The sequence below is a fragment of the Brassica rapa genome, chromosome A09, assembly GCF_000309985.2.
Source record: "Brassica rapa cultivar Chiifu-401-42 chromosome A09, CAAS_Brap_v3.01, whole genome shotgun sequence".
NCBI lineage: Eukaryota > Viridiplantae > Streptophyta > Magnoliopsida > Brassicales > Brassicaceae > Brassica > Brassica rapa.
In genome coordinates, this window is record NC_024803.2 from 17,232,094 (window position 1) to 17,246,685 (window position 14,592).

Consider the following 14,592-nt stretch of genomic DNA (forward strand, 5'->3'; position numbering starts at 1 on the left):
GATTGGTATCTCCTTAAGAGAGATACCTGCATTCTATGAGACCAAATTAATACCTGCACTGTATACAAAATACTATATAAATCTGGATGTTTATAGACTGTTAAAATGACAGTTGACAAGAAGAGAAAAAAAGAATACTAATATTTAAAGACCATTTTACCAGGCATATTCGAAGGCGTATTCGACAAGATGGCTAGTTCTCAGAGGCATCCTGAGAAAGATGCTGCTGGAATCATCAGGCAGATTGTGAATGTTGTGCAGGCTTGTCATTTCATGGGTGTGATGCATCGTGACATTAAGCATGAGAACTTCCTGTTTTCAAGTAACGATGAGAATGCTCTCCTCAAAGCAATCGACTTTAGATGCGCTGTCTTTATCGACAAAGGTTGATCTTTGTGATATGGTCAAGTAAGACATCTTACTTAGTTTGATTTTTATATTCATATCACTGATGCAGGAGAAGTATACAATGATCGTGTTGGGACTGGTTGTTATGTTTCTCCTGAAGTATTACAAGGACATTACGGGAAAGAAGCTGACATTTGCAGTGCAGGGGTTGTTTTGTACATACTACTCTGCGGCCAACCTCCCTTTGTGACTAGTAAAAAAAACTTAATGATTTCTTGATTTTTTTCTTCTTCTTGGGGTTTGAAAATGTAACTTATATGTTTATATTGTAGAACCTGAGGAACATATTCTCAATGAGATACAGAATGCTCCAATTGATTTTGAGAGCCATCCATGGCCTTGTATATCTTCAGCAGCCACAGCTCTTGTCAAGAAGATGCTTATCAGGAACCCCAAGAAACGAATCACTGCTGCTAAGGTTCTTGGTAAGCCTCTTTTCTTCTCTTTCTTGCTCTTGTTTCTTCTGTAATGTCCTACTTAGCATGGGCATTTTATCCAAAACCCTAAAACCCAATTCGGACCAAACTAAAAAAAAATCTAACCAAAACTTATAAAAAATTGGATGGTTCCTATTTCCTTATGCCAAAAAGTCTAAACCAAACCAAGAACCGAATATTTGAAATACAATTCATTTACCTAAACATATTAGTTATATTTAGTTTTAAAATAAATATATATCTAAAATATAATATGCAGATGGAAAATTATGAAAGAAGAATATTACTTTTGTTTTTTTTCTGGTTCTACTAAGGTTTTTGGTTCTAAACGTTTTGGGTTTAAATCCGCTCAAATCGGTATTGTACATAATTCGTTTCTACTTTGGATTTCATTAAAAAAAAAATAGAATACCAATCCGAACCCGACTAAACCCAAATTTATCTGATCAAAAAAATTATCGGCTCCTAAATGGATCCAAAGCATCCCAACTCAATAACCCAAAATCCAAATAACCCGACCCAATCTGAACCGTAAACCCGAATACTGAGGACTAGCTTTACTATTCTCTTGGTTGTTTATAGGATATCCTTGGATCACAGACGGAGAAGCCTCCAGTAAGCCTATTGATAGCGTTGTTTCAACCCGTTTGAAACAATTAGGTAATATGAATAAGCTCAAGAAGGTAGCTCTAACGGTAAAAGTCTTTAGACCTAACTCTTGCAAGTATAATCTTAAAAAGCTTACTAATTTCTAGAGTGGTCGTATTTCCTATCTTTGCAGGTTATGGCAAAGAATCTATCAGAAGAGGAAATTAAAGGTCTTAAAACAACGTTCAATAACAGTCCTGTTCTTTTTGGAGACGCAGCGGCAGCGTCCGCGTTTCAACAATATAAAACAAATAACTATCATCATCATCTAATTGATGACGCTGGGTTTTGTAAAAACAACCGCTTCCTCCGTATTTTCCAGTCGCTGCGTCAAGTTCAACCCAGAAAATACGACGCTCGAAATTTCAGCGGCAGCGGTGATTCCGTTTTTATATCTCGGATTGTCCGTTGCGTCTGTTTTTAATCAGAAGATCAAAAGAATATCCTCCTGCCCTAGCTTTATTTTCTGCCGCTGCCGCTAGTTTTGGCGTTTATAAAACGAACAACATCGATACAGATAAAAGTGGCACAGTCACTTATGAAGAACACAAAAGAGGGCTAACTACACTTGGCTCTAAAGTCTCTGAAAAAGAAGTGACGCAACTCATAGAAGCCGTGAGTTATCATTGCAGTCTCTTACTTTTTTGTATCCTTACAATTATAACCAACACATGATAAGGGCTTTTCAGGGTGATGTGGACGGTAATGGAACAATCGACATAGAGGAGTTTATCTCTGCAACGTTGGATAGATTCAAACTGGACCAAGATGAACAAGTTGGCCTAGCATTCCAACACTTTGACAAAGACAATGACGGGTAATTAAGTTCAGTTATTGCTTTAGACAAATCATTCATATACTTGTTGTCAAGAGAATCAAGCTCAGTATGTCTGTCTTATCAAAACATTTTAACAATAGGCTAATAACGAGGGATGAGTTGGAGATAGCAATGAAGGATTGTGGTGTGGGAGATAAAGATAGCATCAAACAAATGACATCAGAAGTCGATGCTAACAATATAAGTTAGTCACGGTACGCTGATCCAACATAACCGGTTTTGAAATCTTGTAATGAACTCTCTTGCAGGATGGAAGCATAGACATTGAGGAATTTTTCACAATGATGGGAAATTGTGAAGGGCAAGCACAGAGACATAAATGGAAATTATTCTGGTCAATTTACCAAATGTTCTTATGTTCACCCAATATAACGGTTGGAAGAAGAGATAAACCTGAGTAAACCGTGGTAGAGTATTTGAAACTTACACTACAAGAAAACATCGGGATACTGAGGGAAAAAATCGTCGGTATGTCGTCGGAATAACGCTATTCCGACGACATACCGACGAAAAAAGTCCTCGGAAATATCTCCTCGGAAATTCATACTTCCTCGGAATTCCGTCGGAAATTTCCGACGGAATTCCGAGGAAACAAAAATTTCCGACGGAATTCCGAGGAAACAAAATTCCGAGGAAACTCCGAGAAACATATGTTCGTCGGAAGGTTCCTCGGAATATACCGATGGAATTCCGATGGTCCAATCCTCGGAAGTTTCGACAAAACATTCCTCGGAATGTTTATCGGAAAATTCCGAGGAACATATTTCCCTCGGAATTTTCCGAGGGAATGGAGTTCCTCGGAAAATTCCGAGGGAAAAAACTCCCTCGGAATTTTCCGAGGAACTCCATTCCCTCGGAAAATTCCGAGGGAAATATGTTCCTCGGAATTTTCCGAGGGAAGAAAGTTCCTCGGAATTTTCCGAGGAACTCCATTCCCTCGGAATTTCGAAAAAATTTATTTTTTAAAAAAAAATTTAAATTTTTTAAATTTAAATTTAAAAATTTAAAATTAAAATTAAAATTGAATAAAACATTAAATAAAACATAGTAGATAATATTCAAAGTTAAATAAAACATTCAGAGTTTTTGGTAAAAAAAAAAAAAAACTACGGGTCTTGGATGTTCGGGAACACCTCGTTCGGGTACATCCTCTTCATCATCTCCATCATCTGCTCGTTGAGCCTCTTCTGGGTCTCATAGCCCGCCTGTTGAGCTGCCATCTGGGTCTCCAACGCAGATATCCGATCATCCTTGTCCTTCAGCTGAGCCGTAAGAACTTCCGGATCAACATATGGCGGTGGTGCAGAAGAAGGAGCAGCCGACCGGGAGCGACGACCCAAACCGACCATACGTCCCTTCTTCTTTGGAACCGACTGAAATATAAAAAACCAAATTTAGATAATATAAATTGATGATAAAATAAAAATCAAGAAATAAATAAATTGAACTTTAAAAAAAAAACTTACCGATTCAACGATTTCGTTGATTCGAACCCGGGACAAGTTGGTCGAAGCCGTCGAATCGTCATCATCGGTTTGAAGCTGAGACACTTCGTCGTACACCTGAGTTTGGACCAGGTCGACCACGTCCCTCACAAGACCATCATCAATCTGACCGGTCTTCTTGTTGGTATACGCCCTTTTCATTAGGGCGAGATCATCAACCGGCTCGCCCTCATTTTCTTCCGCCTTGAAAAAAAAAATAAATTAAACAAACATTAGAAATTTGAAAAAATGCATAAAAAATAAAATTCTGAAACTTAAATAATTAAAGAAAAAGCGGTTGAACTTACCATGCGATCCGCGAGAGTGGCAATAGATTGGGCACCCAAGTTATGCTTGTAGATGTCCTTCCCTTTACGGTCGCTCCTGCGGTTGTTGGAGTTGGTGGAAGAAGTTTCTTTCGTCTCTTCCTTATCCCAATGCTCACACAACTCCTTCCATACCGTGTCGTTCATCGACTTTGGGACCTTTTAATTAAAAAAAAAAAAAGTTTAATAATTTAAAAAGTAGTTTAATAAATTAAAAATTGTTAATAAATTAAAAACTACCTTGTTTACTTCCCACTTCTTCTTCCACTCGTACATCTGCTTCCCATAGTTGTCCATAACTTTATGGACAAAATGGTTATAGATAGAGAGCGTATCATCGGAATTCCAGTTGAATTCTTGCTGAAATAGTTTAAAAATAGTTTTTAAGCACAAAAATATAAATAGTTTAATAATTACAAAAATAGTTTTAATAAATAAAAAATAGTTTAATAAATATAGAAAATAGTTTAATAATTACAAAAAAAAAAGTTTTAATAAATAAAAAATAGTTTAATAATTAAAAAAAATAGTTTTTAAAATATTTAAAATGATTAATAAATATAGAAAATAGTTTAATAATCACAAAAAATAGTTTTAATAAATAAAAAATATAAGTAAAAAATTTGAATGCTTACCGCAAACTGACGAAACCACAGATGTTGTTTCTCGACGGGGAAGTGAGTGAAAGTCGGATGTCCCTTGTCGAGGGCAGAGTACATCATACGGTTGATCCATGCGCTGATCCCGTTCCCGGATCGGTTGAACCTAATAAAAAGAACAAATTATTAATAATCAATCAAATTTTAAGGAAAAAAAATAAAAGTTTAATTACCATGTTTGACCATGTCCATGTGGATACTCAGTGAGATAGGGAAGATGGTCACGACCGGGCTGTCGAACCAACTCCGCAACACTCATCACTCCCGGAGGACCCGTAGGAGCAGGAGCGGGTATAGCAGCGGGAGCGGGAGCAGCAGGAGCGGGTAATGGAGAAGGAGATGTATGGTAGGAGCTGTGGGGCGAAACGGAATCCTGAACATGGCTGGACGAACCCCGAGACTGGCTCCCCATACCACCCCGGCTACGACGCTGGCGAGGCCGGATCTGATCATCATTAGACCTGTAAATTAAAAAAAAAAATAGTTTTAACTAAAAATAATTTTTAATCACAAAAATATAAATAGTTTAATAATTAACAAAAAAAGTTTTTATAAATAAAAAATAGTTTAAAAATTAAAAAAATAGTTTTAATAAACCCCAAAAACAGTTTAATAATTACAAAAAAATAGTTTTAAAAATATTTAAAATGTTTAATAATTACAAAAAATAGTTTTAATAATATTAAAAATGTTAAAAAAATAGAAAAATTTATATTTTATATATAAAATACATAAAACGTTTTATTACCACAAAAAAATGATTTTAAATATTATATATATATGATTTTTAATCACAAAAAAGTTTTATAGATTTTAAAAATCATTAATAAATATATAAATGATTTTAAAATGCAAAAAATAGATTTTATATACAAAAAACGTTTTGAATATATACATATATAATTACAAATTCGATTTTTATAACCACAAAATCAATAAAAACCAAAAAAAAATCCAAATCAAGTGAAATACATAATCAAACTCGATTTTACACAATCCTACCATTCAACCTAACAAAAATCTATAAATCTCATTCCAAAATCATCAAATCTACTTCAAAACCATACAAATCTACCCTAAGAGAGTGGGATAGGGTTCTTACATGATTATGGGAGTGGAAATCGCGAGGGAGAAGAGAGAAATCGCCGGAAATCGCAAGGGAGAAGAGAGGAGTCGGCGGAAATCGCAAGGGAGAGAAAGTGAGGCGGAGAGAAATGGGGAAGAAGATCGCGTTCGACCTAATAAAATGACGCGTCCGACGGAAACTATCCGTCGGAATTTCGTCGGAATTATTTAATGCATCCGTCGGAATTTCCTCGGAAATCTTTAATTCAATTTTCGCGAAATATTTGGCGGCTTGGTTTACCCGGTTAAATGAAAATATGCCGAGGAACCAGGATTCCTCGGAATACCCTCGGTAATTACCGAGGAAATTCTGAGGAACCAGGGTTTGGGGTTTTAAAACATCGATTATTTTCGCCGTATTTCATTTCTTATACAATTATAATGCATACCATTGAGGATTCTTTGTATAGATGATCATAAACCATGAAATAACACAATTTCAAAAATAATTGTAAGTATTCCCTTTACCGTTTATTAAAGTGTATAAGTGTTTCTCTTATGTTGTGTGGTTTTCGTTCATGCAATCGTAAAAGTGTTTGTTATTGGATAAAACACCAAAGTTCCTAGTTCCAAACATCATAATCTGGTTAAGACACTTAATGAAGGTTATATACGTGTTATTCAATCCGTAAAACGTTGTTTTTGGTTTAAAATCCCAAGTTCCTCGGAATCTCCTCGGAATTTTCCGAGGGAATTCCGAGGAAATCGGAATCTTCGTCGGAATTTCCTCGGAAAATTCCGAGGAAATCCTTATTTCGTCGGAATTTCCTCGGAAAATTCCGAGGAGATTCCGAGGAAAAGGAATCTATAATCAAATCCCTAAATCGAGGAGATCTATTCCGAGGAAATTCCGAGGAAAACCTATCTGTCCTCGGAATTTCCTCGGTATTTATATTAAAAAAAAAAAAAAAAGGTCGACGGTCCTTTGGTTTTCCGCTAAGTCGTCCAACGTCTGTGAAAATGTCTGGAACCTTCCAATGATATGTTGCCCGTTCGCCTCTATCATCATGCCGAGCAGGTCTTCTGTTTTTGGTCTGAACTTCTGCTGGAAAGTAGTACTCGGCAAAGTTTGAAGTTTCTTCATTGATCATCTGTGCGACTATAGACCCTTCCACCCTACTTAAATTTTTCACCATCTTCTTCAAATGGAACATATACCGCTCATACAGATACATCCATCTATACTGCACAGGACCACCAAGTTCCAATTCTCTTACCAGGTGAATAACAAGATGCTCCATAACATCAAAAAATGAGGGAGGAAATATCTTCTCAAGGTTGCACTGAATCACAGCTATGTTAGTCTTCAAATTTTCAATACCTTCAAGAGTCATTGATCTCGTGCATAAATCGCGGAAGAAACCACTTATCCCTGCAATTGCTTCATGAACATTTCGTGGTAATAGTTCCTTGAAGGCAAACGGAAGGAGGCGCTGCATCATTACATGGCAATCGTGGCTTTTCAAGCCAGTAAACTTTCCTTCCTTTCTGTCGATACAGTTATGCAAATTAGATGCGTAACCGTCTGGAAATTCCACATCGTTTGAAATCCAATCAAAGAACGCATCCTTTCCCGCTGCATCAAGTCGGTATATGGGAAAAGGAGCCCTACCACTCTCATCAACATGAAGTTCTGAACGAGCACATATATCGACTAAATCCAGTCTTGACTTCAAATTATCCTTTGTTTTACCTTGAACATTAAGGATCGTGTTCATGAGATTGTCAAAAAAGTTCTTCTCAATATGCATGACATCTAAATTATGCCTTAGTAGATGATCCTCCCAGTATGGCAGATCCCAGAAAATATTTTTTTTGTGCCAGTTATGTAGGTTTCCAACACCATCTACCGGAAAATGCTCATGTCCACCGACGTCTGGCGTCCTTTCTGCACCAAAATCTCTAAGTTGTGTCTTCAAATCTTTCCCACGAATTTCCGGAGGTGGACTGTCAAACACCCTCTTGTTCTTCGTAAACAAATTCCTACTTTTACGATATGGATGATCTGGTGGTAGAAATCTCCTGTGACAGTCAAACCAACACGTTTTCCTTCCGTGTTTTAGTTGGAAAGCATCAGTGTTATCTTGACAATATGGACATGATAGCCTTCCATGCGTTGTCCATCCAGATAACATACCATATGCTGGAAAATCACTTATTGTCCACATTAGTACTGCCCGCATTTGAAAGTTTTCTTTATACGAAACATCGTATGTTTCAGCACCTTGAGCCCATAGTTGTTGCAACTCATATATTAGTGGCTGAAGAAACACATCAAGTGATCTCTTAGGATGCTCTGGTCCGGGAACGAGAATCGAGAAAAACAAAAACTCTCGTCGCAAGCACAAGTTTGGGGGTAGGTTGTATGGTGTAAGAATGACTGGCCATAGAGAATACTGTCTTCCACTCTTGCCAAATGGGCTGAAACCATCAGTACATAATCCAAGGTAGACATTTCTTCTCTCATACGCAAAGTCGGAATACTTTGATTGGAAATGCTTCCACGCTTTTGCATCTGAAGGATGTCTGATCTCACCATCTGTTGAGTGCTCCGCATGCCATCTCATTGGTTGCGCTGTGCGTTCAGACAGATACAGCCTCTGCAACCTTTCCGTCAAAGGCAAATACCACATCCTTTTATATGGTATTGGAACTCTTCCACTCGTATCTTTATAACGAGGCTTCCCACAAAATTTGCATGAAACCCGCTGTTCATCCGCCCTCCAATAGATCATGCAGTTGTCTCTGCATACATCTATTACCTGATACGATAAACCAAGACCAGCTACGAGTTTCTGAACCTCGTAGTATGAGCCAGGAGCTACATTATCTTCGGGTAGAATACCTTTTACATAATCAGCAATCGCATCCACACAGTCTTCAGCCAAATTATAATCCGTCTTAATGCCCATCAATCTTGTAGCAGATGATAAAGCTGAATGACCATCTCTGCAACCTTCGTACAATGGTTGCTTTCCAGCATCCAACATATCATAAAATCTCCTAGATTCGGCATTGGGTAAATTTTCCCCTCTAAAATGATCATTTACCATCTGCTCAGTACCTACACCGTAATCTACATCCGTTCTAATTGGATCTTCTAATCTAACCGCTGGCTGAGGTTCGCTAGTACTACCATGTTCATAATCAGTTTCTCCATGATGATACCAAATTTTGTAACTTCGTGTAAACCCACTCAAATATAGATGAGTCCAAACATCCCATTGTTTAATAACTTTTTTATTTTTACAATTAGAGCAAGGACATCTTAACATACATGTTTTTGCTTCCGGTTGTCGGTGAACTAACCCCATGAATTCGGTTATACCTTGTTGGTATTCTTCCGTAAGCAATCTCGTGTTCGGATCCAAATGAGGTCGATCGATCCAAGAACGAAAATAATTTGAAGAAGACATGTTTTTTATGAATCAAATTCGTGTGTAAAAAAGTGAGAGGGAGGATGAAGATATGGAGTGAATGAAGAGGAAGAGGGGTGCTTGTATTTATAGTTGAAATCCTGCCGACGGTCCGAGGAAATTCCGACGGAATTCCGATGCAAACGGCTAGTTCGTCGGAATTTCCTCGGAATTTTTAAAATCCCCCAACGGCTCTCCAACGGCTCTCTAACGTCTATAATATTTCCTCGGAATTCATCGGTTTTTTCCGAGGAATACTAGTTTCCTCGGTATTCCGTCGGAATATTCCGACGAGATGAATTTTCCTCGGAAGCCAAATTTTGTGTTTCCTCGGAATTGCCTCGGAAATTCCTCGGTATATTCCGAGGAATTCATTTTCCGTCGGAACGTCCGTCAGAATACCGCTGTTTTCTTGTAGTGTTAGATCCTTGCAAGCAATCTACTTGTACTTTTTTTTTTTTACTTGTATTTTTATTGAGAAGCTTACGACAAAAAGAGTTACGTATTTTGGTCAGAAGTGTGAAAGAAACTTATTATGGTTAAAAAAAAAACATTTGAAGGTATTTTTTCTAATATATCTTTTCAATATTTAAAAGTCAAAATATTCATACAGATCCAAAATGTGTACGGGTACAGATAACTGGTTGGTTTATCTTACTAAACCAAATCAAACCGAAACAGACTAATTTAATTTCCGTCACTTGTTATCAGATATTTCCTCTGCTAGGGAGAGACTCGACTCATTACACACACAAGCATTGGTTGGCTGATAAACAAAACAGGTAGATATGCCACCTTTTTTTTTCTTGAAGATCTCGGTTCCTCCATTTATACAACGCCACGTCAACAAAAGGGTCCCACATTCAAGACTTTGAGAAACTCAAAGGAGAATAAACCTTATCTCCAAACCTCATCCGTTACCTTCTCTTCCCTCCACTCAATTCCTCTTCTTTCGTTTCTCTTCCTTCTTACAATCAAAGAACATAGATAAGGTTAAACCAAAACACTGTCTGAACAAACAAAAAAACTTGTATTCTGTCTGAACCAAGATCAAGAACAATGGCCTGCACTAATCTAACAACAATGTGGGGTGTTTCATCAAACCCATCTCTTTCAGACTCCTCCTCCTTGTCGTTCCGCTCCGTTCTCAGCCCGCTTCCTCTCCCAAACCACAACATCTCCCCTTCAAGATCCTCCTCCGTTGCTCCAATCCAATCCTCCCTCCGTGAGCTCAGAGACCGAATCGACTCAGTCAAAAACACTCAGAAGATCACCGAAGCCATGAAGCTCGTCGCCGCAGCAAAAGTCAGGAGAGCTCAAGAAGCTGTCGTCAACGGACGACCCTTCTCCGAAACCCTAGTCGAAGTTCTCTACAACATCAACGAACAGCTTCAAACCGATGACATCGATGTGCCCTTAACCAAGATCAGACCGGTTAAGAAAGTGGCCCTCGTCGTCGTAACCGGAGACCGTGGGTTATGCGGTGGGTTCAATAACTTCATCATCAAGAAAGCAGAGGCGAGGATCAAGGAGCTTCAAGGGTTAGGTCTTGACTACACAGTCATTAGCGTGGGGAAGAAGGGAAACTCTTACTTCCTCCGCCGTCCGTACATCCCCGTCGACAAGTACCTCGAGGCCGGGACCTTACCGACGGCGAAAGAGGCTCAAGCCGTTGCCGATGATGTCTTCTCTCTGTTTATAAGCGAGGAGGTCGACAAGGTCGAGCTCTTGTACACGAAGTTCGTGTCTTTGGTCAAATCGGAACCCGTGATCCACACGCTACTACCTCTATCTCCCAAAGGAGAGATCTGCGACATTAACGGGAACTGTGTTGACGCTGCTGAAGACGAGCTCTTCAGGTTAACGACCAAAGAAGGGAAGCTGACGGTCGAGAGAGAGACTTTCCGGACGCCGACTGCTGATTTCTCGCCGATCTTGCAGTTCGAGCAAGACCCTGTTCAGATTCTTGATGCTTTGTTGCCTTTGTATCTGAACAGTCAGATTCTTAGGGCCTTGCAGGAGTCGTTGGCGAGTGAGCTCGCGGCTAGGATGAGTGCGATGAGTAGTGCTTCGGATAATGCATCGGATCTTAAGAAATCGCTTTCGATGGTTTATAATAGAAAACGTCAGGCTAAGATTACTGGTGAGATTCTTGAGATTGTTGCTGGAGCTAATGCTCAGGCCTGATTTGTTATGATCAGACTCTTTTTTTTTTATATATACTATTTTCGGTCGTACAATGTATAATCGTCAAGAACTCCTATTATCTTTATATAATCATGCGATTACCAACATAATAAGGTTGTATATTCTCGCAGCTTTGCTAGGATATTTTAAAGGAATGTTTTATTTCTGTTTATATCATTTTGTGTCCTACTCGATTATTCTTACGAAAGATCTTAGAAATACATGATCTCAGTGACTTTGCTTATGACAAAACTAATACTATATATTATAGATTATAGATTTGAGGGAGAATTATGAACTTTGACCCAAGATCTTCTGGCAATAAAAATAAAGAAAAACACAATTACATCATCTCTCAGTCGATCACATCTATACTATTATTTGCGAAATAAAATTTAGCAACAGAGCTCTCACGTTAAAAGTTAGAGCGGTTAATATATATACTACCCTTAATGAATTTATCTATAATTAACTATATAATCAAAACCAAATTTTTATTTATAATATTAATTTTTTTTCAAAAAGATAATTTTTACATTGTGTTGTTATCTTAAAACATATTTTTCAGTTATAAATATAATTAAAAACAAATTTTTATTAATAATATTAATTTTTTTCAAAAAGATAATTTTTACATTGTGTTGTTATCTTAAAACAAATTTTTCAGTTAAAAATATAATCTATACTATTATTTGCAAAGTAAAATTTTGCAACGGAGCTCTCACGTTAAAAGTTAAAGCGGTTAATATCGTTTATACACTTAATGAATAATTATATAAATTAGTCAAAAAATAAAAACGAATTTCAAATCTATCTGATTAAAAAAGTGATTAATATTAACAATACATCGTTTATACCCTTAATGAATAAATTCTATAAATTAGTTAAAAATAAAAATGAATTTAAAATATATCTAATTAAATAAGTGATTAAAATTAATAATACTAAGAATTGTCTAAAATATAAATAATTAAAAACAAATTTTTATTAATACTATTATATTAGATAACTGACTATAAATAAATATAATAAAAAATTTAAAAATAAAAACATATTTTAAAACATAAGATAATTCTTAGATATATTCTGTTGTTATCTGAAAATAATATTTTAATATAAAATTTATAGTTAGATATAAAACAATTTATAGTTAAATATATATTTTAAAATATATGTGAATGTTTTTAAAATTTAACTCAACAATAAGAATATATATTTTTTGATAAAAACTAATGAATATATATTAATAATATTTTATTTATATGTTATATTTGTTAATTGACTATAAGTAAGTATAATCAAATTCTCAAAAATAAAATATATTTTTAAAACATAAGATAATTCTTAAATATGTTGTGTTTTTATCTGAAATAATATTTTTTATTATAAAATATAAAGTTTAATGTTTGATTTATCTTTTTAAAAACATAATTAATAATTTATTATATTGGTTTTGATTTAATAGTTATAAATAAATAAATATCTATAAGGATATTTATTATGTGCGGGCAGAACATCTAGTAAATTCAAAGATTCAAAGTACTATCAACTATAGAATGAAAGTTCCATAAGAAAATATAAGTTCAACAAACAATCATCTCACTAGATATATTTAAATATGAGAATCTAATAAATGTGTATATCTATATAGTGTAAATGGTTAGAACTCTTAGAACTATTCATTAACTTCAATTGTATTTTTCTTTAGTTTTTTTATGGCAAAGGGTTAACTGTAAGAAAATATAAGCCTCTCTAACTATAAGTCTATAATATTACACAATGTGTCTTGAGATGGACTCAGATTAGAATAATTCATAAATGCATAATGGCCCGCGAATTCATTCAATGTTTTGGAGGACATCCTTTAAAGTTCATATATGGGCCAACACCACCTTAAATGGAGGACATTCTATAATTTGGTAAAACAAAGAGCGTGAGACACTCGTACAAATTTGTAAGATTAGGCAACATAACTATCTCATCAACCTTTATCGAAACATTTTTACTTTGACCTTTACTGAAACTTGAAAACATAGTATGACGTAGCCCCTAGGTTTTCTTGATGTACAATGAATCTAGACTTAAATACAGATATGTACATAGTCTAATAGTGCTCTAACGTTTCTTTAAGAAAACAAAACCACACGACTTATCTAATAACAAAAGGGGTCCCTAACTAAAAGAAGGAAGAGGGGTGAGTAAAATATAAAGGTCTTATGACCTTTTTCTTACCTCATGTCACAACTATTATATGAACATGCTTTGACCCAACGCAACCAAAATTGTTCATTTTAACCCAACAAATTGTATTATTGTTTTTGTGTATTACATTACAGATTAGACTCTTCCAATAGTTTTCATACAGCGAATAAAACGAAGATCAAATTATTGTATATAGTACGTATCATTAAATGCAAGTAGTCATCTCTCTCTTTTCTTCTGGATAAGATGGTCAGTAAAACTCTTAATCATGTAACATCATTAAAGTCACTTTTGGGTTAAATTTTATTTCGTCCTCTTGTTTTGGGATAATATTTATTTTCTTCTAATAAAATTTTTACTGAAAAAGAAACTCAAAAATAAATAATTTGACATAAAATCAGTCTTTTCCAATAAATTATTTTGTCTTATTGTATGAATTAGGGGTGGGCGTTCGGATACCCGTTCGGGTTCGGATCGGGTATTTCGGATTTTCGGGTATTTCGGTATAGAGGTGTAGAACCCGTTCGGGTATTTCTGTACTTCGGGTCGGGTTCGGATATTTTAAGTTCGGTTTCGGTTATTTCGGATCGGGTTCGGATATTTAGATTTTGAAGAAAGAAAAAATGAAAATTTTCATTTCTCAAATTTCTTGTATTTAAATATATAACTTTTCACTTAACTATTTTTTATTTTTAATAAATTGCATGGTTAATAGATTTGGACATAATATTTTCAAACTAAAAAGACATTAATTTGGTTATTGTTTTTAAATTTTGGATGTAACTTTTTGTTAATTGCTGAAATAAAAAGTTTGACATGCATTTTAAGCGAATAACAAATCATCTTCTACGTAATTGTATGT

General features: G+C 35.6%; 3 protein-coding genes across 6 annotated transcripts; all 3 read left to right on the forward strand.

The window, feature by feature from the left end:
• Positions 1-189: 189 nt before the first annotated feature.
• LOC117127715 (calcium-dependent protein kinase 27-like) lies at positions 190-1,496 on the forward strand. Its single transcript, XM_033278350.1, has 4 exons — positions 190-385; positions 458-601; positions 681-826; positions 1,428-1,496. Exons 1-4 carry the CDS (start codon positions 190-192, stop codon positions 1,494-1,496), a joined length of 555 nt encoding a protein of 184 aa, XP_033134241.1.
• Positions 1,312-10,111, forward strand: LOC103839942 (calcium-dependent protein kinase 31-like). Of its 4 annotated transcripts, none has more exons than XM_033280567.1 (7): positions 1,312-1,540; positions 1,627-1,683; positions 1,998-2,108; positions 2,183-2,310; positions 2,412-2,525; positions 2,580-2,754; positions 9,762-10,111. In XM_033280567.1, exons 1-5 carry the CDS (start codon positions 1,511-1,513, stop codon positions 2,518-2,520), a joined length of 435 nt encoding a protein of 144 aa, XP_033136458.1. In that variant the 5' UTR covers positions 1,312-1,510; the 3' UTR covers positions 2,521-2,525; positions 2,580-2,754; positions 9,762-10,111. The 4 variants fall into 4 exon arrangements, with proteins under 4 accessions (XP_033136458.1, XP_033136457.1, XP_033136456.1 ...); XM_033280566.1 differs by having other exon boundaries at positions 2,412-2,515; positions 2,580-2,761; positions 9,763-10,111; XM_033280565.1 differs by having other exon boundaries at positions 2,412-2,515.
• Positions 10,112-10,262: 151 nt separating this feature from the next.
• Positions 10,263-11,705, forward strand: LOC103839821 (ATP synthase gamma chain 1, chloroplastic). The gene has a single exon (XM_009116306.3). It carries the CDS (start codon positions 10,401-10,403, stop codon positions 11,526-11,528), a length of 1,128 nt encoding a protein of 375 aa, XP_009114554.1. The 5' UTR covers positions 10,263-10,400; the 3' UTR covers positions 11,529-11,705.
• The last annotated feature ends 2,887 nt before the right edge of the window (positions 11,706-14,592 follow it).

Bases quoted from the DNA above. Each gene is read 5' to 3' on its own strand.
- LOC103839942 (XM_033280564.1), top strand. From the start codon at position 1,511: ATGAATAAGCTCAAGAAGGTAGCTCTAACG. The intron at 1,541-1,626 runs GTAAAAGTCTTT...CTATCTTTGCAG, and splicing joins TCAAGAAGGTAGCTCTAACG to GTTATGGCAAAGAATCTATC. The intron at 2,109-2,182 runs GTGAGTTATCAT...AGGGCTTTTCAG, and splicing joins TGACGCAACTCATAGAAGCC to GGTGATGTGGACGGTAATGG.
- LOC103839821 (XM_009116306.3), top strand. From the start codon at position 10,401: ATGGCCTGCACTAATCTAACAACAATGTGGGGTGTTTCATCAAACCCA.
- LOC117127715 (XM_033278350.1), top strand. From the start codon at position 190: ATGGCTAGTTCTCAGAGGCATCCTGAGAAAGATGCTGCTGGAATCATC. The intron at 386-457 runs GTTGATCTTTGT...TCACTGATGCAG, and splicing joins CGCTGTCTTTATCGACAAAG to GAGAAGTATACAATGATCGT. The intron at 827-1,427 runs GTTCTTGGTAAG...GGTTGTTTATAG, and splicing joins AACGAATCACTGCTGCTAAG to GATATCCTTGGATCACAGAC.